At 40.9% G+C, this 18,819-nt stretch overlaps 5 protein-coding genes across 5 annotated transcripts; all 5 read right to left on the bottom strand.

The window, feature by feature from the left end:
- Positions 1-3,381: 3,381 nt before the first annotated feature.
- Positions 3,382-4,687, bottom strand: LOC111455530. Its single transcript, XM_023097246.1, has 2 exons — positions 3,892-4,687; positions 3,382-3,434 (listed from the first exon to the last, which is right to left on the bottom strand). Exons 1-2 carry the CDS (start codon positions 4,685-4,687, stop codon positions 3,382-3,384), a joined length of 849 nt encoding a protein of 282 aa, XP_022953014.1.
- Positions 4,688-6,083: 1,396 nt separating this feature from the next.
- On the bottom strand, positions 6,084-6,926 carry LOC111455529. Its single transcript, XM_023097245.1, has one exon. The coding sequence runs from the start codon at positions 6,924-6,926 to the stop codon at positions 6,084-6,086; it is 843 nt and encodes a 280-aa protein (XP_022953013.1).
- A 1,622-nt stretch (positions 6,927-8,548) lies between these two features.
- Positions 8,549-17,476, bottom strand: LOC111455527. The gene is made up of 2 exons (XM_023097242.1): positions 17,472-17,476; positions 8,549-9,410 (listed from the first exon to the last, which is right to left on the bottom strand). Exon 2 carries the CDS (start codon positions 9,401-9,403, stop codon positions 8,549-8,551), a length of 855 nt encoding a protein of 284 aa, XP_022953010.1. The 5' UTR covers positions 9,404-9,410; positions 17,472-17,476.
- Positions 11,316-12,423, bottom strand: LOC111455339. The gene has a single exon (XM_023096961.1). The coding sequence runs from the start codon at positions 12,284-12,286 to the stop codon at positions 11,462-11,464; it is 825 nt and encodes a 274-aa protein (XP_022952729.1). The 5' UTR covers positions 12,287-12,423; the 3' UTR covers positions 11,316-11,461.
- LOC111455338 lies at positions 15,691-17,106 on the bottom strand. Its single transcript, XM_023096960.1, has one exon. It carries the CDS (start codon positions 16,711-16,713, stop codon positions 15,826-15,828), a length of 888 nt encoding a protein of 295 aa, XP_022952728.1. The 5' UTR covers positions 16,714-17,106; the 3' UTR covers positions 15,691-15,825.
- Positions 17,477-18,819: the final 1,343 nt, after the last annotated feature.

The following is an 18,819-nucleotide window of genomic DNA, read 5'->3' as shown; positions in this document are numbered from 1 at the left end:
GCAAATGATTTAGCAATGTCCACGTTTTGTCTCCCTTCCACCTCTTTGTGTAGAGGACAAGATTGTCGCTTTACACATGCAGCCGTGTGAGAATCTTCTTCCTCCCAATGCACTGAATTAATTTTTTAATTTTCAGAGATATCTGGGGATGCTCGTACTTTATATGATGTAGTAGATTGTAGAGAAATTGCGTATTTTGCGATTGTGCGGCACTCACTCCAACATCGAGTGAGTCAAGCCAACTTAGATTTGCATCGCCTACGACTGGACAACATATGTTCAAGCCTCTGACACTGTTTTGCTAAGGAGGTTTTAGAAAATGTGGTAGAGAGATTTTCAAAAGAGAGTTTGAAAGTAAGAATGAGAGAAGATTTTAAAGCATCGTTATATAACTATAATCAAAAGGCAACACTTTTCGGGTAGGTAGAATTTGACAACTAGTCGCATTCCCTATAGTACAATTTGAAACAATTCAGGTCTGGTAGACCTAGACGTGATTTCGTCAAATGGTCATAAAATTAGAGGGAGGAGTTACCCTATAGTATATTTTTAGGCGATTCAGGGCATGTTTAGACATGATTTTGCTAAGTAGTCGTACAAACAGAAAATATAATAGTAAGACAATACAACATAAAATTAAACAAAGGGTTCGGCGTGGCATGGACATGCAGCCATGGGCAACACGCCCTAGATAAACATGACCGTAACACTGAGCCTATCTCTCTTGAGGCAGAGCTTTCTTCTACTTCTATGCTGCATGCTAAGCCTATCCTCCCGAGGGCGGTTGCCTTTTCTTTCAGCGGTTTACAACTTCGGATCCGTCCATTACCTTGTGAATTTCTCATATATTAGAAGACGAACGTATGCTTCAACCCTTGCTCTTAAATGAATGGTCAATTGAAGTTCATATAGACATTTCACGTATCTCCACAATGATATAATATTTTCTATTTTGGGATGGAAAAAACCCTCGTGGCTTTGCTTTTAGTTTCATACAAAGGCCTCACACCAACCGAGGTAATTGTTAGGTTAGGGAGACTGCTGCTTGTTTATAGCTGAGTCAACAGTTATACATAGTAAAGCTATATTTGGTAAATGACATATAAAGTAAATTGTCATAAAGAGTAAATAGCTATGTACAGTAAAAACTTATATCGGGTAAAGCTATATATGGTAAATAGTTATATATAGTAGATAGTTATATCTGGTAAAGCTAAATATAGTAAGCTAAATCATATATATATCCCGCAGAGTTTTAAAAAGGTACTTTCTGTATTCTATGTATTCTCTCTTACTGTACATACTTGAAGTCATCAATATAAATCCTTTAGCCAGAATTCTCCTTGCATTTTCTCTATCATGTACTTTGTGTTCATCTAGATTGAGTGTGTGTGTTGTTGTGCGATCCTAACAACTGGTATCAAAGCTAGGCGGAAGTCACCACAATCTGTGAAGATGGAAAGTTCAAAGATTGGAATTGAGAAGTTCGATGGATCCGATTTCGGTTTCTGAAAAATGCAGATTGAAGATTATCTGTATCAGAAAGGTCTTCACGAACCCTTGTTGGGAGTGATGTCGGATACCATGACCATGGAGCAGTGGAAGCTCAAGGATCGACAAGCCTTAGGGTTGATCAGGTTGACGCTATCCAGAAACATGGCGTTCAATATCATCAAGGAGAAGACAACATCAGATTTGTTGAAGGCGTTGTCGAATATGTACGAAAAACCGTCGGCTATGAATAAGGTGTATTTGATGCGGAGATTGTTCAATCTACAGATGTCTGNAGCTAGAGAAGAGAATGATATCGAATTCAAAATCTTGGTTCGAATTTGCAAACAAGTTATGAAATGTATTTGTATATATTGTATATGTACTGTGGTGTTTACATTTCCCAAAAATGGATTCTATTTGGATATGATACTATTTCTAAGCTTTCATCCTCAGTGATTTAGGATGTTAAGCAAGGAGACTCTGTTCTTGATAAGATGTCGATATAGACTCTCCAGATCTTCTTCGATGTCATGAATACACAACTCCAATTTCTTCAGTGAGTTCTGCACATCTTCTACTTGCACGAGGAAACCAGATTTGTGGCTGGTGATTGAATACAANTCAGCAGTTCCCGAGGATCTGATAAACTGAAGTTTGATGAAATTTGAGATGTAGTTCTCAGCGAAAGTACTCGCAAACGAGAAATTAGAAATTTATCTGGTAGTGCTCTCAATGTTGACCAACGGGGAAAAAGTAAACCGAAGGGCCCAAACAAAGGGCGATCAAAATCAAAGAACCGAGAAAAATCTCAAAATAGACCAAACGTAACGTGTTGGAATTGTGGAGAAAAAGGTCACTTTCGGACAGGTTGTACAAGACCAAAGAGGAAGCAGAATCACAAATCTGGAGATGATGATGATTCTATAAATTCAGCAGAAGACATTGGGGATGCTCTAATCCTCAGCGTGGACAGTTCGATTGAATCCTGGATTTTGGATTCAGATGCATCTTTTCATTCGTCTCCAAATAAAGAGTTGTTCTGGAATTTCAAGTCTGAAAATTTCGAGAAGGTGTATCTTGCCGACAACAAAGATTTGGAGATTAAAGAAAAATGAGATGTCTGCATAAAAACTTTGACAGGAAATCAGTGGACATTAAACGATGTCAGATATATTCCTGGTCTAAAAAAGAACCTGGTCTCTATTGGTCAGTTAGACAGCACAGGTTATGCAACAAAGTTAGGGAAGAGTTCGTGGAAGATTATGAAGGGTGCTACGGCGGTAGCACGTGGCTCAAAATCTGGAACCTTATACACCACTGCAGGGTGTATGAACATAGCTGTTGTTGCTGAGAGTACTTCAAATTCAAGTCTATGACACAATAGACTTGGACATATGAGCGTGAAAGGAATGAAGACGCTGGCCGTGAAAGGAGTTTTAGAAGGTCTGAAATCTGTTGATGTGGGTCGTTGTAAGAACTACGTTATGAGCAAGCAGAAATGAGTTAACTTCACAAGGATCGCCAGAGAATGGAAGAAAGTGCGATTGGAAATTGAACCATATGTGGAGCAAGGTTCGACGAAGCAAGTGGGAGTTGAGCTTGAGTTGCAGGAAAACTCACCTAGTGATGTTGTAGCAGATACTCATGAAACTCCTGAGACTATTGCTGAAGAACTAGAGGTGGAGCAAGGTTCCAAAACCACGAAGTAAGTGAGAGTTAGCTTGAGTTGCAGGGAAACTCACTTAGTGATGTTGTAGCAGATACTCATGAAACTTCTGAGTCTACTTCTAAGGAACCAGATGTGGAGCAAGGTTCAAAGACCACGAAGCAAGTGGGAGTTGAGCTTGAGTTTCAAGAAAACTCACCTAGTGATGTTGTAGCAGATACTCATGAAACTCCTAAGACTACTGCAGAGAAATCAGCAATGGAGCAAGTGACACCTGAACCGGTGTTGAGAAGATCATCTAGTACTATCAGAGTACCAGATATGTATGTACCTTCATTACACTATCTGTTGTTGATGAAAGGGAACCACAACCCTTTGAGGAGGCCCTATAGTTGGAGGATACAACCGAGTGGGAGCAAGCCATGGATGATGGGACGTCTAGGCTTCAAAAATGCATTGTACTGAAGCTGGAAAGAAGACAATATGGATGACTGACTATCTGGAAGAATTGGGCAAGAAGCAACACGAAAAGATACTTTATAGAGATAGTCAGAGTGTCATACAGTTGGCGAGGAACCCGGTCTATCATTTAAAGATAAAACACGGAAGGCGATACCATTTCACTTGCAGGTTAGTGGAAGATGTTGATGTGTTTTGAGAAGATAGAGGGTGCNAGTGATTTAGGATGTTAAGCAAGGAGACTCTGTTCTTGATAAGATGTCGATATAGACTCTCCAGATCTTCTTCGATGTCATGAATACACAACTCCAATTTCTTCAGTGAGTTCTGCACATCTTCTACTTGCACGAGGAAACCAGATTTGTGGCTGGTGATTGAATACAATGCAGCATCCACCATTTGTACTTCATTTCCATTTGAGTCTTCATTTTTGCTAGCCACTTTCTTGGCTTGAACCAACTTGGAAACCAGAGACCATCTGCCCATCTTTGATGGCACCTTTGGTCCTGCTACAAATGATAGCAAGGACTCAAGGCTGTTACATGTGACAGCTTCTGCCTCTTTCAACAAGCTAACAATTTCTAAACTTTCATCACTTTTTTGGGCACTTGGCCTTTCAATTCCCTTCAAGACCTTGTGGATTGTCTTCTTTATCATCTTCCTTGAGTTCAAATACTTTTGAACATCAACCACAGTGTCATCTCCTCTTCTTCTGCGCAAAGCTGACTCAAGTTCATGTGCAGATTCTTTCATTTGTGATAAAACATCCTTAGCCAAAGCACACACGTCCAAGACCTTGAGAGATCCTTCTAGCAAGTCATTGACTGATTGGTTTTCAATAATAGCTTGATGGGTGAGCGGCAAAAGAAGCAACTTATCAATGCAATCATGCAAATCCTGAAGACCATCAAGTTTTTGGCACAAAGAAGAAGAGGAAGAAGTGGTTTCAGAGGCCTTCAATCTACAGAGATGTTCATTAACTTCATCCACAACTGGATGTGGCTTCGAGGGCAAACTGTTTGAACGGATGTGGAATGATTTCTTGGAGTTGGCAGCAAAGGAATCCATCTTTTTTACAAAAGGCTAAGCCAATGAATTGTAGAACAGCCAAAGGAGTTTCAAGTTGACTTCATGTTTTGGGCTTCAGGAGGCTATTTATATCACCGAGGGAGACACAAGGAATCTCAAACACATCTCATTGTAATAAATTAACGATATGCACGAGCTAATAATTTAGCAATGTCCACGTTTTGTCTCCCTCCCACCTCTTTGTGTAGAGGACAAGATTGTCGCTTTACACATGCAGCCGTGTGAGAATCTTCTTCCTCCCAAAGCACTGAATTAATTTACTATTGTCAGAGATATCTGGGGATGCTCGTGCTTGCGTGCTTGCTTTCTGGCCGGACAACGTATACTCAAGCTTCTGGCCTTGTTTTGAGAAGAAAATTTTAGAAAAATTTAAAAGTAAGAACGAGAGAAGATTTGAAAGCAACATTATACAACTATAAGCAAAAGGCAATACAACAGCTTAAATAGTATATAATTTTTCAGATAAGGTAAATTTGACAACTAGTCGCATCCCCTTATAATACATTTTGAGGCAATTTAGGTCTAGTAAGCCTAAACGTGATTTCGTCGAACGGTCCTACAAAATTAAGGGAGGAGTTGCAAGTAGTCAAACGGTCATTTAGTACCTTTTGAGGCTATTAAAACCTTATCTGCTTTGACTTTTGAGGAATCCGCGCACGTTTAGGTATCTTCCATTTGGTTTTGGACACTGCGGTGGCAATGTTTCCTCTCTACCAAGTCTCCAACTCATATCTATACTAAATTAAACATATTCAGATCTGGGCTTCCATGTGATTCTTGTGCTCATCACCATGTTTGAGACAATTGGAATATTTGACAGCAATGCCAAATACTTATCTTCATTACATAACCTTGGTTAACTAATTGACCTCAAACCCTAACCGACGCGTATTAAAACTTTGAGGGAAAGCCTTTGAAGGAAAAGTTCAAAGAGGACAATACCTTCTAGCGGTAGACTTAAGTTGTCACAAATGGTATTAGATTAGAGCCAGACACCAAGTAGTGTGCTAGCGAGGGCGCTGGCCCTCAAGAGGGGTGGATTATGAGATCCCACGTCGATTGGAAAGGAGAACGAAGCATTCCTTATAAGAGTGTGGAAATCTCTCCCCAGCAGACGTAGATTTTTCTGATCTTATCTCCATGATTATATCGTTCACTTTAGACTAAGTTGGCTAAGTTGGCTATGATCTTACTCTTTGGATTCAAATAGTTAGCTATCAACAATACTAATATAGCAAAAAGTTAGCTAGAGAAGAGGATGGTTTGCTTTGCAAAAAGGTTATGAACTGTATTTGTATATGTATTGTGGTGTTTACATTTGACAAAAATGGATCCATTGGAATGGACTATGCAACTATTTCCTAAGCTTTCATCCTTAGTAATTTAGGATGTTAAGAAAAGCGACTCTGTTCTTGATAAGACGTCGATATAGACTCTCGAGATCTTCTTCGATGTCATGAATACACGACTCGAATTTCCTCATTGAGCTCTGCAAATCTTCAACTTGCACAAGGAAATGAGATTTTTTATTGATGATTGAGTATAATGCAGCATCCACCATCTCTACTTCATTTCCATCTTTGCAGGCAACTCTCTTAGATTGCATCAACTTAGAAACCAAAGACCATCTGTTCATCTTTGATGCCAACTTTGGTCCAGCTAGAAAGGACAACAAGGATTCAATGGTGCTATATGTGACCACTTCTGCCTCTTTTAATAAACTGACAATCTCTGAATTTTCATTGCTTTTTTGGGAACTTGTTCTTTCCATTCCCTTCAAGGCCTTGTGGATTGCCTTCTTCATCATCTTCCTTGAGTTCATATACTTTTGAACATCAACTACAATGTCATCTCCTCTTCTTCTGCGCAACGATGACTCGAGTTCATGTGCACATTCTTTCATCTGTGATATCATATCCTTAGCCATAGTACACAAATCCAAGAGCTTGAGAGATCCTTCTAGCAACTCATCAACTGATTTGTTGTCAACAATAGCTTGATGGGTGAGTGGCAAAAGAAGCAACTTCTCAATGCAATCATGCAAATCTTGAAGCCCATCAAGTTTTTGACACAAAGAAGAAGATGAAGAAGTGGCTTCAGAGGCCTTCAATCTGCAGAGATGTTCATCAACTTCATCCACAACTGGATGTGGCTTTGAAGGCAAACTGTTTGAACGGATGTGGAATGATTTCTGTGCGTTTGTAGCAAAGGAATCCATTTTTCTTTTACAAAAGAACAGCTAAAGCAGTTTCAACTTGACTTCTCTGTTTTGGCCTCAGAGGCCTATTTATATTGGCTGAGGGAGACATGAGGAATCTCAGGCTCATCTCTGCAGAAACAAATAATGCAGCAATGTTCATGGCATGCTCCCCTCCCACCCTTTCCTTATCTCCACCATTATTAATGCTAATTTGTTTATATTCAAATGGGTGTATCTGACACATGATCCATTTCTTTAAAAGCCATAGCTGTATTGTAAATTTGCAAGAGCGAGCATCTTTATGTAATGGAGGCAGTGGCATCAGTTTTGTTGGCTCGTCTTGAAAATGCTGATCTGGGTCTCCTTCTGCAAAGGACAAGATGTTGATTTACACATGCAAGCGTGTGGGAATCTTCTTCCTCCCAATGCATTGAATTAATTATCTGTTTTTCAGAGATATCATGGCAATGTTGGCGATGTGTTCCCCCATATCCAGGTATTTCTCTTGCTTGCTCAATGCCCTTTGTAATATGCTTTATATTCTGCTATAGATTGTTGAGCAACTTGTAAATTATGAATGCACACGAGTGCTGTTGACATTGTTGGCACCATCCAGAAGGGAATGGTGCTGGCTTATTGCATTTGATAAAATTACTTCAACACAACCCTTCGGGAGGATATAATAATCCAAGTTCACCACTAGCCGATATTGTCCTTTTTAGCATTTCCATTTCGGGCTTCTCCTCAATGATTTTAAAACGCGTCTATTAGGGAGAGGTTTCCACGCCCTTATAAAGAATATTTCGTTCTCCTCCTCAACTAACATGGGATCTCACAATCCCTCGCTGGCACTCGTTCCCTTCTACAATGGACGTGGGACCTCTCAATCCATCCCTTTTGGGGCCCGGCATTCTTACTGGCACACCGCCTCGTGTCCACTCCTATTTGAGGCTCAGCCTCCTCGCTAGCACATTGCCCGGTGTCTGCCTCTAATACCATTTGTAACAGCCCAAGTCCACTGCTATAAGATATTGTCCTCTTTGGGCTTTCCCTTTCGACTTCCCTTTCAAAGTTTTTAAAACGCGTCTACTAGGGAGAGGTTTCCACACCCTCAATGTTTCGTTCTCCTCCTTACTGACGTGGGATCTCACATATATCCTCATCAGTTGAAATGATGATTATTGTGGAAGAGGTGGCAAGATCCGCCATGATCGCTCAAGATGACTTTCATTAACAGGAAACTGTTCAGCTTTACTATATATAGGCAAATTGTCTCTTAGTTGAAAGGCAACTTACCATGTGCTTCTTGTGCTTATCGCCATGATTGTGGCAATTGGAATCTGACAGCAACGCTAATCTTGATACTTAGCCACATCAGGTAACCACAGTTGTTGTCATGTTGACCTCTGGTTAACATAACGAGTTCATCGTAAATTTATAAATAAGGAACACATCTTTATTGGTACGAGCCTTTTAAGACAATATCATACCATTGTGGAGATTCGTAATTCTTAACAGAGAAGATGTTTATACTAAACTCAAAACCCGAATTTGATTCAAAGAGTTGATTCTCATAACAATGTATATATATACACTTCGATCTTTACATTTAGCAAAATTGAATTCTCATGGCATTGCCATTAGTGATTCAAGATATTGAGAAGGGACACTCTATTTTTGATGAGATGCCTATTTAGACTCTCTAGATCTTCTTCAAGACCTTGAATACTTGACTCAAACTTCCTCAGCGACTCCTGCAAGCTGAAGGATTCATCTGTTGTGTGGCTGGCTACTGAATATAGTATGCCATCCAGCATTTCCACCTCGTTTGCATATGCACCTTCATCTTTGCTGGCAACCCTTTTGGGTTGTACCAGCTTGGACACCAAAGACCATCGGCTCACCTTTGATGGCACCTTTGGTCCTGCTATGAACGACAACACTGATTCAACAGTGCTATAAGTGACTGCTTCCACTTCTTGTAACAAGCTAACAATTGCAGAGCTTTCTTCACTCTTTTGAGAATTTCTGCTCTTAATTCCCTTCAATGCCTTGTGGACTGTCTTCTTTATCATCTTCCTAGAATTCAAGCATTTCTGAACACCACTTATGATAACTGTTTCACTTTTTCTTCTGCGCAAAACGGATTCGAGTTCATGGCTACATTCTTGTGTCTGCAACAATGCATCCTTAGCAATATCACACAAATCTAAGAGCCTTAAAGATCCTTCTAGCAAGTCATCAGCCCATTTATTATGAGTCTCATGAACAAGAGTTTGTTGGGTGCATGGTAGAAGAAGTAAACTCTCAATGGAATCATGCAAATCTTGAAGGCTGCTGAGTCTGTGGCATAAAGAAGATGAAGAAGTGGCCTCAGAGGACTTCAATCTGCATAAATGTTCTTCAACTTGGGAAACGATTGGATGTGGCTTTGAGGGTAAGCTATTTGAGCGAATGTGGAGTGATTTCTTTGGGTTTACAGCAAAGGAATCCATTTTGTTGCTCTAAAAAGGGTTGAGAATTTCACTCTGTGTTCATCTTTGGGCATCAAGGGAAGCATATATATATACAACTTGGGTTAGACAGCCATCCCATGCCTCCCTCCCACTTGTTTCCATGATTTCTTTATACTCACATGCATGTATCTGCCAAATGATGACATTTTATTGCTATAAAGAAATGGAACAGAGTCATGCATGGCTACTGAGTATTCAATTATATTGTAAGGTGCTTCTGGTTTGGATCTAAAGTTCTTAGCTGTAATGTTTGGTGATGTCTCTTCTCCACCATCTTTCCAACTCATAAACTAATTAAAATTGAGTTTTGATTCATTGCAGGAGTCGTGCAATCTTGGGGGAAGCTATCTAGACATGTCGAGCAATGTTTACCAAATCTCACCCCATTTCCAGGTTCTTAGCTCATTATTTATGTACTTATTGCCTTATTGCATACATATAATCTGTCATTTGTTCTGTGGAGATGCTTAAATTTGAAGCCCACGAGTGCTGTTGACATAATTGGTATCAGAAAGCAAGGCTGACTTGTTTATGTTATCAATCACACCTCCTTGCACACGAATGCCTGATTTTTATAGAACTACTTGCTTATACAAACTTTCTGGTTAGAAGGCGTTTAGTTTTAGACCTTATGGATTATTCTGAAGCCATCTTATTTTGTAGACTGCCTCTATCCCCCTTACACCACTAGTGTGACATACTACGCGGGTTGGAGTGGGAGACGAAACATTCTTTATAAGCGTGTGGAGACCTATTCCTAGCAGACGCGTTTAAAACTGTGAGACTTACGACGATACGTAACGGGCCAAAGTGGACAATATCTACTAGTGGTGGGCTTGAGCTATTGCAAATAGTATCATTTTCAGACACTGGGCGATGTGTCAGCGAGGAGGATGAGCCCCAAAGGGGGTGGACACAAGACAGTGTGCCAGCAAGAAAATTAGGCACCGAAGGGGGTGGATTGAGGATCTCACATTGAATGGAGAAGGGAACGAGTGCCAGTGAGAACGCTAGGTCCCAAAGGAGGGTGGATTGTGAGATTCCACATCGGTTGGACAGGGAAAGGAAGCATTCATCATAAGCGTGTAGAAACCTCCCCTAGCAGCCAATAGATATTGTCCGCTTTTGTTAGGTTATGGAGCATGCGGCTTATTTATAGCTGAGTCAACGGTTATACATAGTAAAGTTATATTTGGTATATGACATATAAAGTAAGTTGTCACAAATAGTAAATAACTATGTATAGTAAAAAGATATATCGGGTAAAGCTATATATTGCAAATAGTTATATATAGTAGATGGTTATATCTGGTAAAATTGTATATAGTAAGCTAAACCATATACATATCCTCCCAGCTTTGAAAATGTATTTCTGTATTCTCTCCTACTGTACATATGTGAGGTCATCAATACAAATTCTGTAGCCAATATTCTCCTTGCATTTTCTCTATCCTGTTTTTTTGTGTTCATCTAGATCGAGTGTGTGTTGTTGTGCGATCCTAACAGCTTTGGCCCATTACATATCGTGGTAGCCTCACGGTTTTAAAACGCGTCTACTAGAGAAAGGTTTCCACAACCTTATAAGAAATGCTTAGTTCTTCTCTCCAACCGATGTGAGATATCACAATATACCCCCGTTGTAGGGCCCAACGTCCTCGCTGACACACCGCCCAATGTCTAGCTCTGATACCATTTGTAACAGTTAAGCCCACTACTAGTAGATATTGTCCTCTGTGGGCTTTCCCTTTCGAACTTCCCCTCAAGATTTTTAAAACGCGTCTATTAGGTAGAGATTTCCACACCCTTATAGAGAATGCTTCATTCTTAACACTCTCCTCCCCGACCGACGTGAAATCTAAGGACGGAAAAAACTCAGAATTTAGCAGGGTTGCAAAACGCTTTTCATTAAACTAAAAATAAAGTATCATATGAGTATATTTATACATATTCATTCAACAACAAACATCTCAAGTGCTCTACAAGATATTCTTCAACTCTTTTCAAAATTCGAGACCATCAGGCTCTAATCCATTCCATTTAGTGGTTGAAGATGTTAAGAAGGGATATTCTCGTTCTGATTATGAACCTATAAAGGCCCTCAAGCTCTTCTTGAACTTCCTTAACGCTTGCTCCACAATCCCTGAGCAAGCTCTGCATATCTTCAACTTGAACTTGGAATTCCTTGTCAGTTCTGTAATTGGCAATTGAACTCAAAGCCAAATCCAACCTTTCTACAACACTTATGCTTGTTTCTTCGCTTATGCAGGCCACTTTTTTGGATTGAACAAGCTTGGAAACTGAAGCCCAGCAGCTCCATTTTGCAGGCAACTTGGCTCCTGCTATGAAGGACAATAAGGCTACTATGCTGTGGTATGTGACTGCTTCAACCTCTTTTAGCTGACATCCATTCTCTTTATGACATTGTTTTCTTTCCATTTTCAACACTTTATGGACTGCTTTCTTTATCATCTTCCTTGAACTTAAACACTTCTGAACTGCACTAGAAATCCCCATTTCAGTTCTCCTTCTACGCATAACCATCTCTAATTCATATATGCATTCCCTTGTTTGCAACAAGGCATTCTTGGCTGTGTCACACAAATCCAGAAGCCTGAGAGAGCCTTCTAGTAAGTCATCCAGCCCTTCCTTGTCACTCACTTGAACCAGAGCTTGTTGGGTGTGAGGCAAAAGAAGCAGCTTGTCCACGGACTCGTGCAAATCTTGAAGGGCGCCTAGTCTGATGCAAAGAGAAGAAGTGGCTTCAGAATCCTTTAATCTACTCAGCTGCTCATCTACTTGGCTGATGATTGGGTTTGGATTTTCAGGCACACTCTTTGAACGAACATGCTGAGAGGTTCTCATCTTCCTTCTGTGATTGAGTTACCAATGAGTCGAGCAATTTTGATTTGGGTTCATGTTTTTGCAATGATGGTGGTATATATAAGTGTTGAAGAAACAAGGGGAATCATCGTCTCAGCTATGTCTAACCAATGTCTCCCTCCAACCAGGTTCTTACTCACCGGCATTCATTGTATTTTCTCTATAATCACACGAATGGATCTTGTTCAATTATGTGCCTTTTTTTTAATAGATATTGTTTGAAAGATCCATTTGTTTGTTGCTATTTGTAAGAGACAGCCTTGTCTTATTCATGAAAGTCGTAAACACACAAGTGCACGCGTGAAGTTTCGTTTTCGATAGATAGTCTTCCCTAGTAGATGCGTTTTAAAACTGTGAGGTTGTCGGTGATGCGTAACGGGTCGAAGTGGACAATATTTGCTAGCGGTGGATTTGGGTTGTTATAAATGATATTAGAGCCAGACATCGGGCGGTATGCCAACGCGGACGTTGGGTCTCAAGGGGGTGGATTGTGAGATCCCACATTGGTTGGAGAGGGGAATGAAGCATTTTTTACAAGGGTGTGGAAATCTTTCCCTAGCAGTCGTGTTTTAAAATCGTGAGGCTGACGACGATACGTAACGGGTCAAAGTGGATAATATTTGCTAGTGGTAGACTTGGGCTGTTACAAATGGTATCAGAGTCAAACACCGGGCGGTGTGCCAGCGAGGATGCTGGCCCCCAAGGGGGGTGGATTGTGAGATCCCACGTTGGTTGGAGAGGGCAACTAAGCATTCTTTATAAGGGTGTGGAAACCTCTCCCTAGCAGATATGTTTTAATACTGTGAGGCTGACGGCGATACTTAACTAGCCAAAGCGGACAATATCTGCTGGCGGTGGACTTGGGTTGTTATAAATGATATTAGAGCCAGACATCTGGTGGTGTGCCAATGAGAACGCTGGCCCTTAAGGGGGGTGATTGTGAGATCTCGTATCGGTTGGAGATATAAGGGTGTGGAAACCTCTCCCTAGCAGACGTGTTTTAAAACCATGAGGTTGACGGCGATACGTAACGGGTCAATGCAGACAATATCTACTAGAGGTGGACTTGGGCTGTTACAAATGGTATCAAAGATTAGACACTGGGCGGTGTGCCAACGAGGACGTTGAGCCTTAAGGGGGTAGATTGTGAGATTCCACATCGGTTGGAGAGAGGAACAAAGCATTCTTTATAAGGGTGTGAAAACCTCTCCCTAGTAGACACGTTTTAAAATCGTGAGGTTGACGGCTATACATAACAGGCTAAAGAGGACAATATCTGTTAGCAGTGAACTTGGACGTTTCTTAAACTTGCTGTCATATAAGTCCAGCTCGATTTGGATCTTAAAACCTTTGCAATGTTCAAGCAATGTTTCAGATCTCCAGACTCCTCCAACATTCCAACTCATAAATAAACTAGTTTAACATGTTTTAATTCAGACAAGAAGTTTCCTCCCCAAAGACACACGTGTAAGATGTTCCAGGAACTTTCTATCTTCACTGTCACGTGATATTACAGCCATTTCCATGCCATGCCTCCCAGACCAGGTACTTACCTCATAACTTATGCACCTTCCTGCTATTACAATGTTAAGTCAATTCATAAAATATGAAGCCCCACGAGTTGTCTTGACAAAACTTTTCATGTGTTTGATCCATCTCCTTTACATTATTAATTATTAGTTAAGGGTGTAACGACCCAGATCCACCGCTAGCAGATATTGGCTTCTTTGAGCTTTCTCTTTCGGGCTTCCCCTCAAGGCTTTAAAATGCGTTTGCTAGAGGAAGATTAAGGCTTTAAAATGCGTCGACTAGGGGAAGGTTTCCACACTCTTATAAAGGGTGATTTGTTCTCCTCCCCAAACAATGTGGGACATCACAATCTACCACCTTTTGAGGCCCAGCGTCCTCGCTGGCACTCTTTTCTTCCTCCAATCGATGTGGGACCGCACCTAAATTTACCTCTCTTTGGGGCCAGCGTCCTTACTGGCACACCGCCTCGTGTCTACCCCCTTTCGGGGAACAGCGAGAAGGCTAGCACATCGTCTGATGTCTGGCTCTGATACCATTTGTAACGACCCAAATCCACCGCTAGCAGATATTGTCCTCTTTGGGCTTTCCCTTTCGGGCTTCCCCTCAAGGCTTTAAAACGCGTCTGCTATGGGAAGGTTTCCACACCCTTGTAAAAGGGTGATTTGTTCTCCACCCCAACCAATGTAGGACATCACAATCCACCCCCCTTCGGGGCCCAGCATCCTCGCTGGCACTCTTTCCTTCTTCCAATCGATGTGGGACTGCACCTAAATCCACTCCCCTTTTGGGGCCCAGCGTCCTTATTGGCACACCGCTTCGTGTCTACCCCCCTTCGGGGAACAGCGATAAGGCTAGCACATCGTCCGATGTCTGGCTCTGATACCATTTGTAATGACCCAGATCCACCGCTAGCAGATATTGTCCTCTTTGTGCTTTCCTTTTCGGGATTCCCCTCAAGGCTTTAAAATGCGTCTACTAGGGGAAGGTTTCCACACCCTTATAAAGGGTGATTTGTTCTCCTCCCCAACCAACGTGGGACATCACATGCCCACATGCACAAACCAATCGCACCCCCTCGAGACGTTTATAAGCTATTGTGCGGCACTCACTCTCAGCACCGAATGAGTCAGCCAACTCGAAATCATGTCGCCTTCGGCCAAACAACGAATCCTCAAGCCTCTGGCTCTGTTTGAGAAGAAGGTTTTTTTGAAAACGGTGCAAAGAGAGTTTCGAAAGAGATCAAGAAAGGCAATACAATGACTTAGATAGCATATAACTCCGAGTAGGGAGAATTGACAACTAGTCTCATTCTCCTATAGTACACTTTGAGGCATCTCAGATCTACAAGACCTAAACATGATTATGCGGAAACGTCATACACTTAAGAAATACAAAAAGAAGCTATACATCATGAAAGTGGTAAAAGAAATCAGTAAAATGATACAACACAAGGGATTTGGCATGTAGCCATGGACAACACGCCTTAGACAAACATGACCGTGACTTTGATTTCATGAACATATTTTATGAAATCAAATCACTTGCACGATTATATTCGTGTTTAAAACTACATACTCTGCATTGTTTTTGGTGGGTACCCCTCAAAAACAAAACTTGATTTCTTAATCAATCAATAATGGATTGGTTGACGTGAATGAGATGCGAAGATCCAAAATTATTATATCAAATTATTAGATCAAATTGTCATGAAGGTGAGAGACAATATCATTATAGCTCGAGGCTTATGACAAATAGAATCTCAATAGCTGGCAAACTTCCATCATTAGTTGAACTTTAGCTAGGTAAAAGCTGATGATTTTGTTCTTGTCAGTTCATCAGGCCTGGTTATTGGAGTGGTTAAAGTAATGGAAAAATTAGAGCCCAAGAACATGCACGAAACCATAAATTTAGAACAAAGTTTGTATATTTACTGTTTGTTTTTTACAGTCTACAAAAATGGATACTCATGGGTTTGGCCATGATACTACAGCTTAGTAGTTGTAGATATTAAGGATTGAGACTCTGGTTTTAATAAGGCGTCGGTATAGAGCCTCGAGATCGCCTTCGAGTTCTTGAATGTTTGATCCAAACATCTTCAATGAGCTCTGCAAATTCTCAACTTGAGCTAAGAAATCATGTTTCTTTGTTTTTTGACTGCAAACTGAATGTAATGCAGCATCAACCAATGCCACTTCGTTTCTACTTGTTTCTTCAACTTCACAGGCTACCCTTTTGGATTGCACAAGCTTGGAAACAAGAGACCAACGGCTCGAATTCGATCGAAACTTCGGTCCTGCTAGGAAAGACAACAAGGATTCAACGACGTTGTAACTGACGAACTCGGCCTGTTTCAACGAGCTAACAACGGCTGGAGTGGCTTGAGTTTTCTCACAACTTTTGGTTTGAACTGTCTTTAAGGCTTTATAGATTGTTTTCTTTATCAACTTCCTAGAACTTAGGCATTTCTGAAGCTCACTTGCTATGAATGTTTCACTTCCCTTTCTTCTACGCAAAACTGATTCTAGTTCTTGTACACATTCTTTTGTCTGCAGTAAGGCCTCCTTAGCTATGTCACACAAATCCAAGAGTCTGATAGATCCTTCGAGTAAGTCGTCGAACGGTTTCGTGTCGCTATCTTCAACAAGAACATGTTGTGTGAGAGGTAACAAAAGCAAGTTATCAATGCAATCATGTAACTCCTGAAGGCCATTTAGTTTATGGCTTAGTTCAGATGAAGAACAAGAAGATGTAGCTTCTGAAGCCTCCTTGAATCTGTGTAAATGCTCGTCGACTTGATCGATGAACGGGTGCGGCTTTGAGGGCAAGCTGTTCGAGCGAAGATGATGAGAGTTTGTTTGGTTCATAGCAGAGAAATCCATCTTCTTTTCTTCTGTTTATGGTCACTTTCAGGCATGAGGGAAGTTTATATAACTAAGGCCAAGGGGACAGAAGGAACCTAAACTAAATGATTGGAATATGGATTTGAAACACCATATCAGCAATGTTCCTGCTATGTCTTCCTTCCACCATGTTAAAAGCTGGCCTGTAAGCTGTTAACATGCATATAGCTTACAGAGAATGCAATATCTCTCTGTTTCTTATTTATTTCTCTGCATACACAAAGAACCAATGAACTTGTTCATGAATCTAGCGGTGTTCTTGATAAGAGAGATCTGATTGCCATTGAATGTTATGAAGATGATAGCTTTAATGTCTTGCCTGTGTCTGTACCTGCTTAATGACTCGCTAATGTAAGAGTTCGAGCTAACCGCGGGTAGATATTGTCTGCTTTGGTCTGTTATGTATCGTGGTCAACCTGACGGTTTTAAAATGTGTCTACTAGGGAGAGGTTTCTATACCCTTATAAGGAATGCTTTGTTCCCTTCTCCAACGGTGGGATCTCACAATCTACTCCCTTGGAGGCCCAACGTCCTTGCTGACACATTGCCTGGTGTCTGGCTATGACACCATTTGTAACCGCTCAAGCTAACCGCTAGTAGATATTGTTCGTTTTGGCCCGTTACGTATCACAGTTAACCTTATGAGTTTAAAACGCGTCTACTAGGGAGAGGTTTCCACACCCTTATAAGGAATGTTTCGTTCCTCTCTTCAACCGATGTGGGATCTCACAATCCACCTCCCTTGGAGGCCCAGTGTCCTTCCTGGCACACCGCCTGTTGTCTGGTTTTGATACTATTTGTAACAGTTCAAGCTAACTGCTAGTGGATATTATCCGCTTTGGCCCGTTACGTATCGCAGTCAACCTCACGGTTTTAAAACTTGTCTACTAGGGAGAGGTTTCCACACCCTTATGAGGAATATTTCGTTCCCCTCTCCAAGATCTCACAATCTACCTCCTTGGAGGCCTAGCGTCCTCACTAGCACACCGCTCGGTGTCTGGCTTTGATACCATTGTAATAGCCCAAGCTAACTGCTAGCAAATGTTGTCCGCTTCGGCCATTACGTATCACAATCAACCTCATGGTTTTAAAACGCATCTACTAGGTAGAGGTTTCCACACCCTTATAAGGAATGTTTCGTTCCCCTCTCCAACCAATATGGGATCTCACAATCTACCTCCTTAGAAGCCCAGCGTCCTCACTAGCACACCGCCCAGTGTTTGGCTCTAATACCATTTGTAACAGCCCAAGCTAACTGCTAGCAAATGTTGTCCACTTCAGCCCATTACGTATCGTAGTCAACCTCACAATTTTAAAACGCATCTACTAGAAAGAAGTTTCCACACCCTTATAATAAATGTTTCGTTTCTCTCTCCAACCAACGTAGAATCCCACATATAAGCTGCTAAAAATGCAAAAGCTACTCTTTACGACAAAACTACATACATCTAATATCACCTATTGATGTCAAATGAGTGCCCTCATGCTAAAAGTTAAAGACCAGAGCTAAGTTCTTGCATCTTTTGCAACCAATACGACATACCTTAACATTCTCGTTCATCAAAACTACTCTTTATTGGATGTAAACATATCTGTTAACTTAACATTCTGGCAAAACATTCTTGTCATTCTTTATAAGGGTGTAGAAACCTCTTCCTACCAAACATATTTTACAAACCTTAAGGAAAAATCCGAAGAAAAGCACAAAGAGAAGAATATCTGTTAACAGTGGATTTGGGTTGTTACAGAAAACAAGCATAAAAACTAATGACGAAATTGTTATGCAAAAAGCGCAACCTAACCGTAGCCAGTAACGTGAGATCCCACATCGGTTGGAAAAGAACAAAACATTTCTTATAAAGGTGTTAACCTATCCCTATCCCGAGTAGATGCATGGCTAGTTTGCAAAGCTTAAGAACAGATGAGAATATAGACAAAAGATGAACAAGTACCTGCTGGTTGGAAAAGGGCACCGTTTATGAGTAGCTAGTGAGGCTTAGAGATATCAAAACCAACAAAGGGGGAAGAAAAAAGAGTATCTGTGAGATACTCTCTCTATATCTACTTTTACAAAATTGAGCCAAT

The sequence above is a fragment of the Cucurbita moschata genome, unplaced genomic scaffold (genome assembly GCF_002738365.1).
Source record: "Cucurbita moschata cultivar Rifu unplaced genomic scaffold, Cmos_1.0 Cmo_Scf00017, whole genome shotgun sequence".
In the NCBI taxonomy this organism is placed as follows: domain Eukaryota; kingdom Viridiplantae; phylum Streptophyta; class Magnoliopsida; order Cucurbitales; family Cucurbitaceae; genus Cucurbita; species Cucurbita moschata.
The sequence above is the reverse complement of the archived record's forward strand: the minus strand, read 5'-3'. Positions and strand labels throughout refer to the sequence as shown.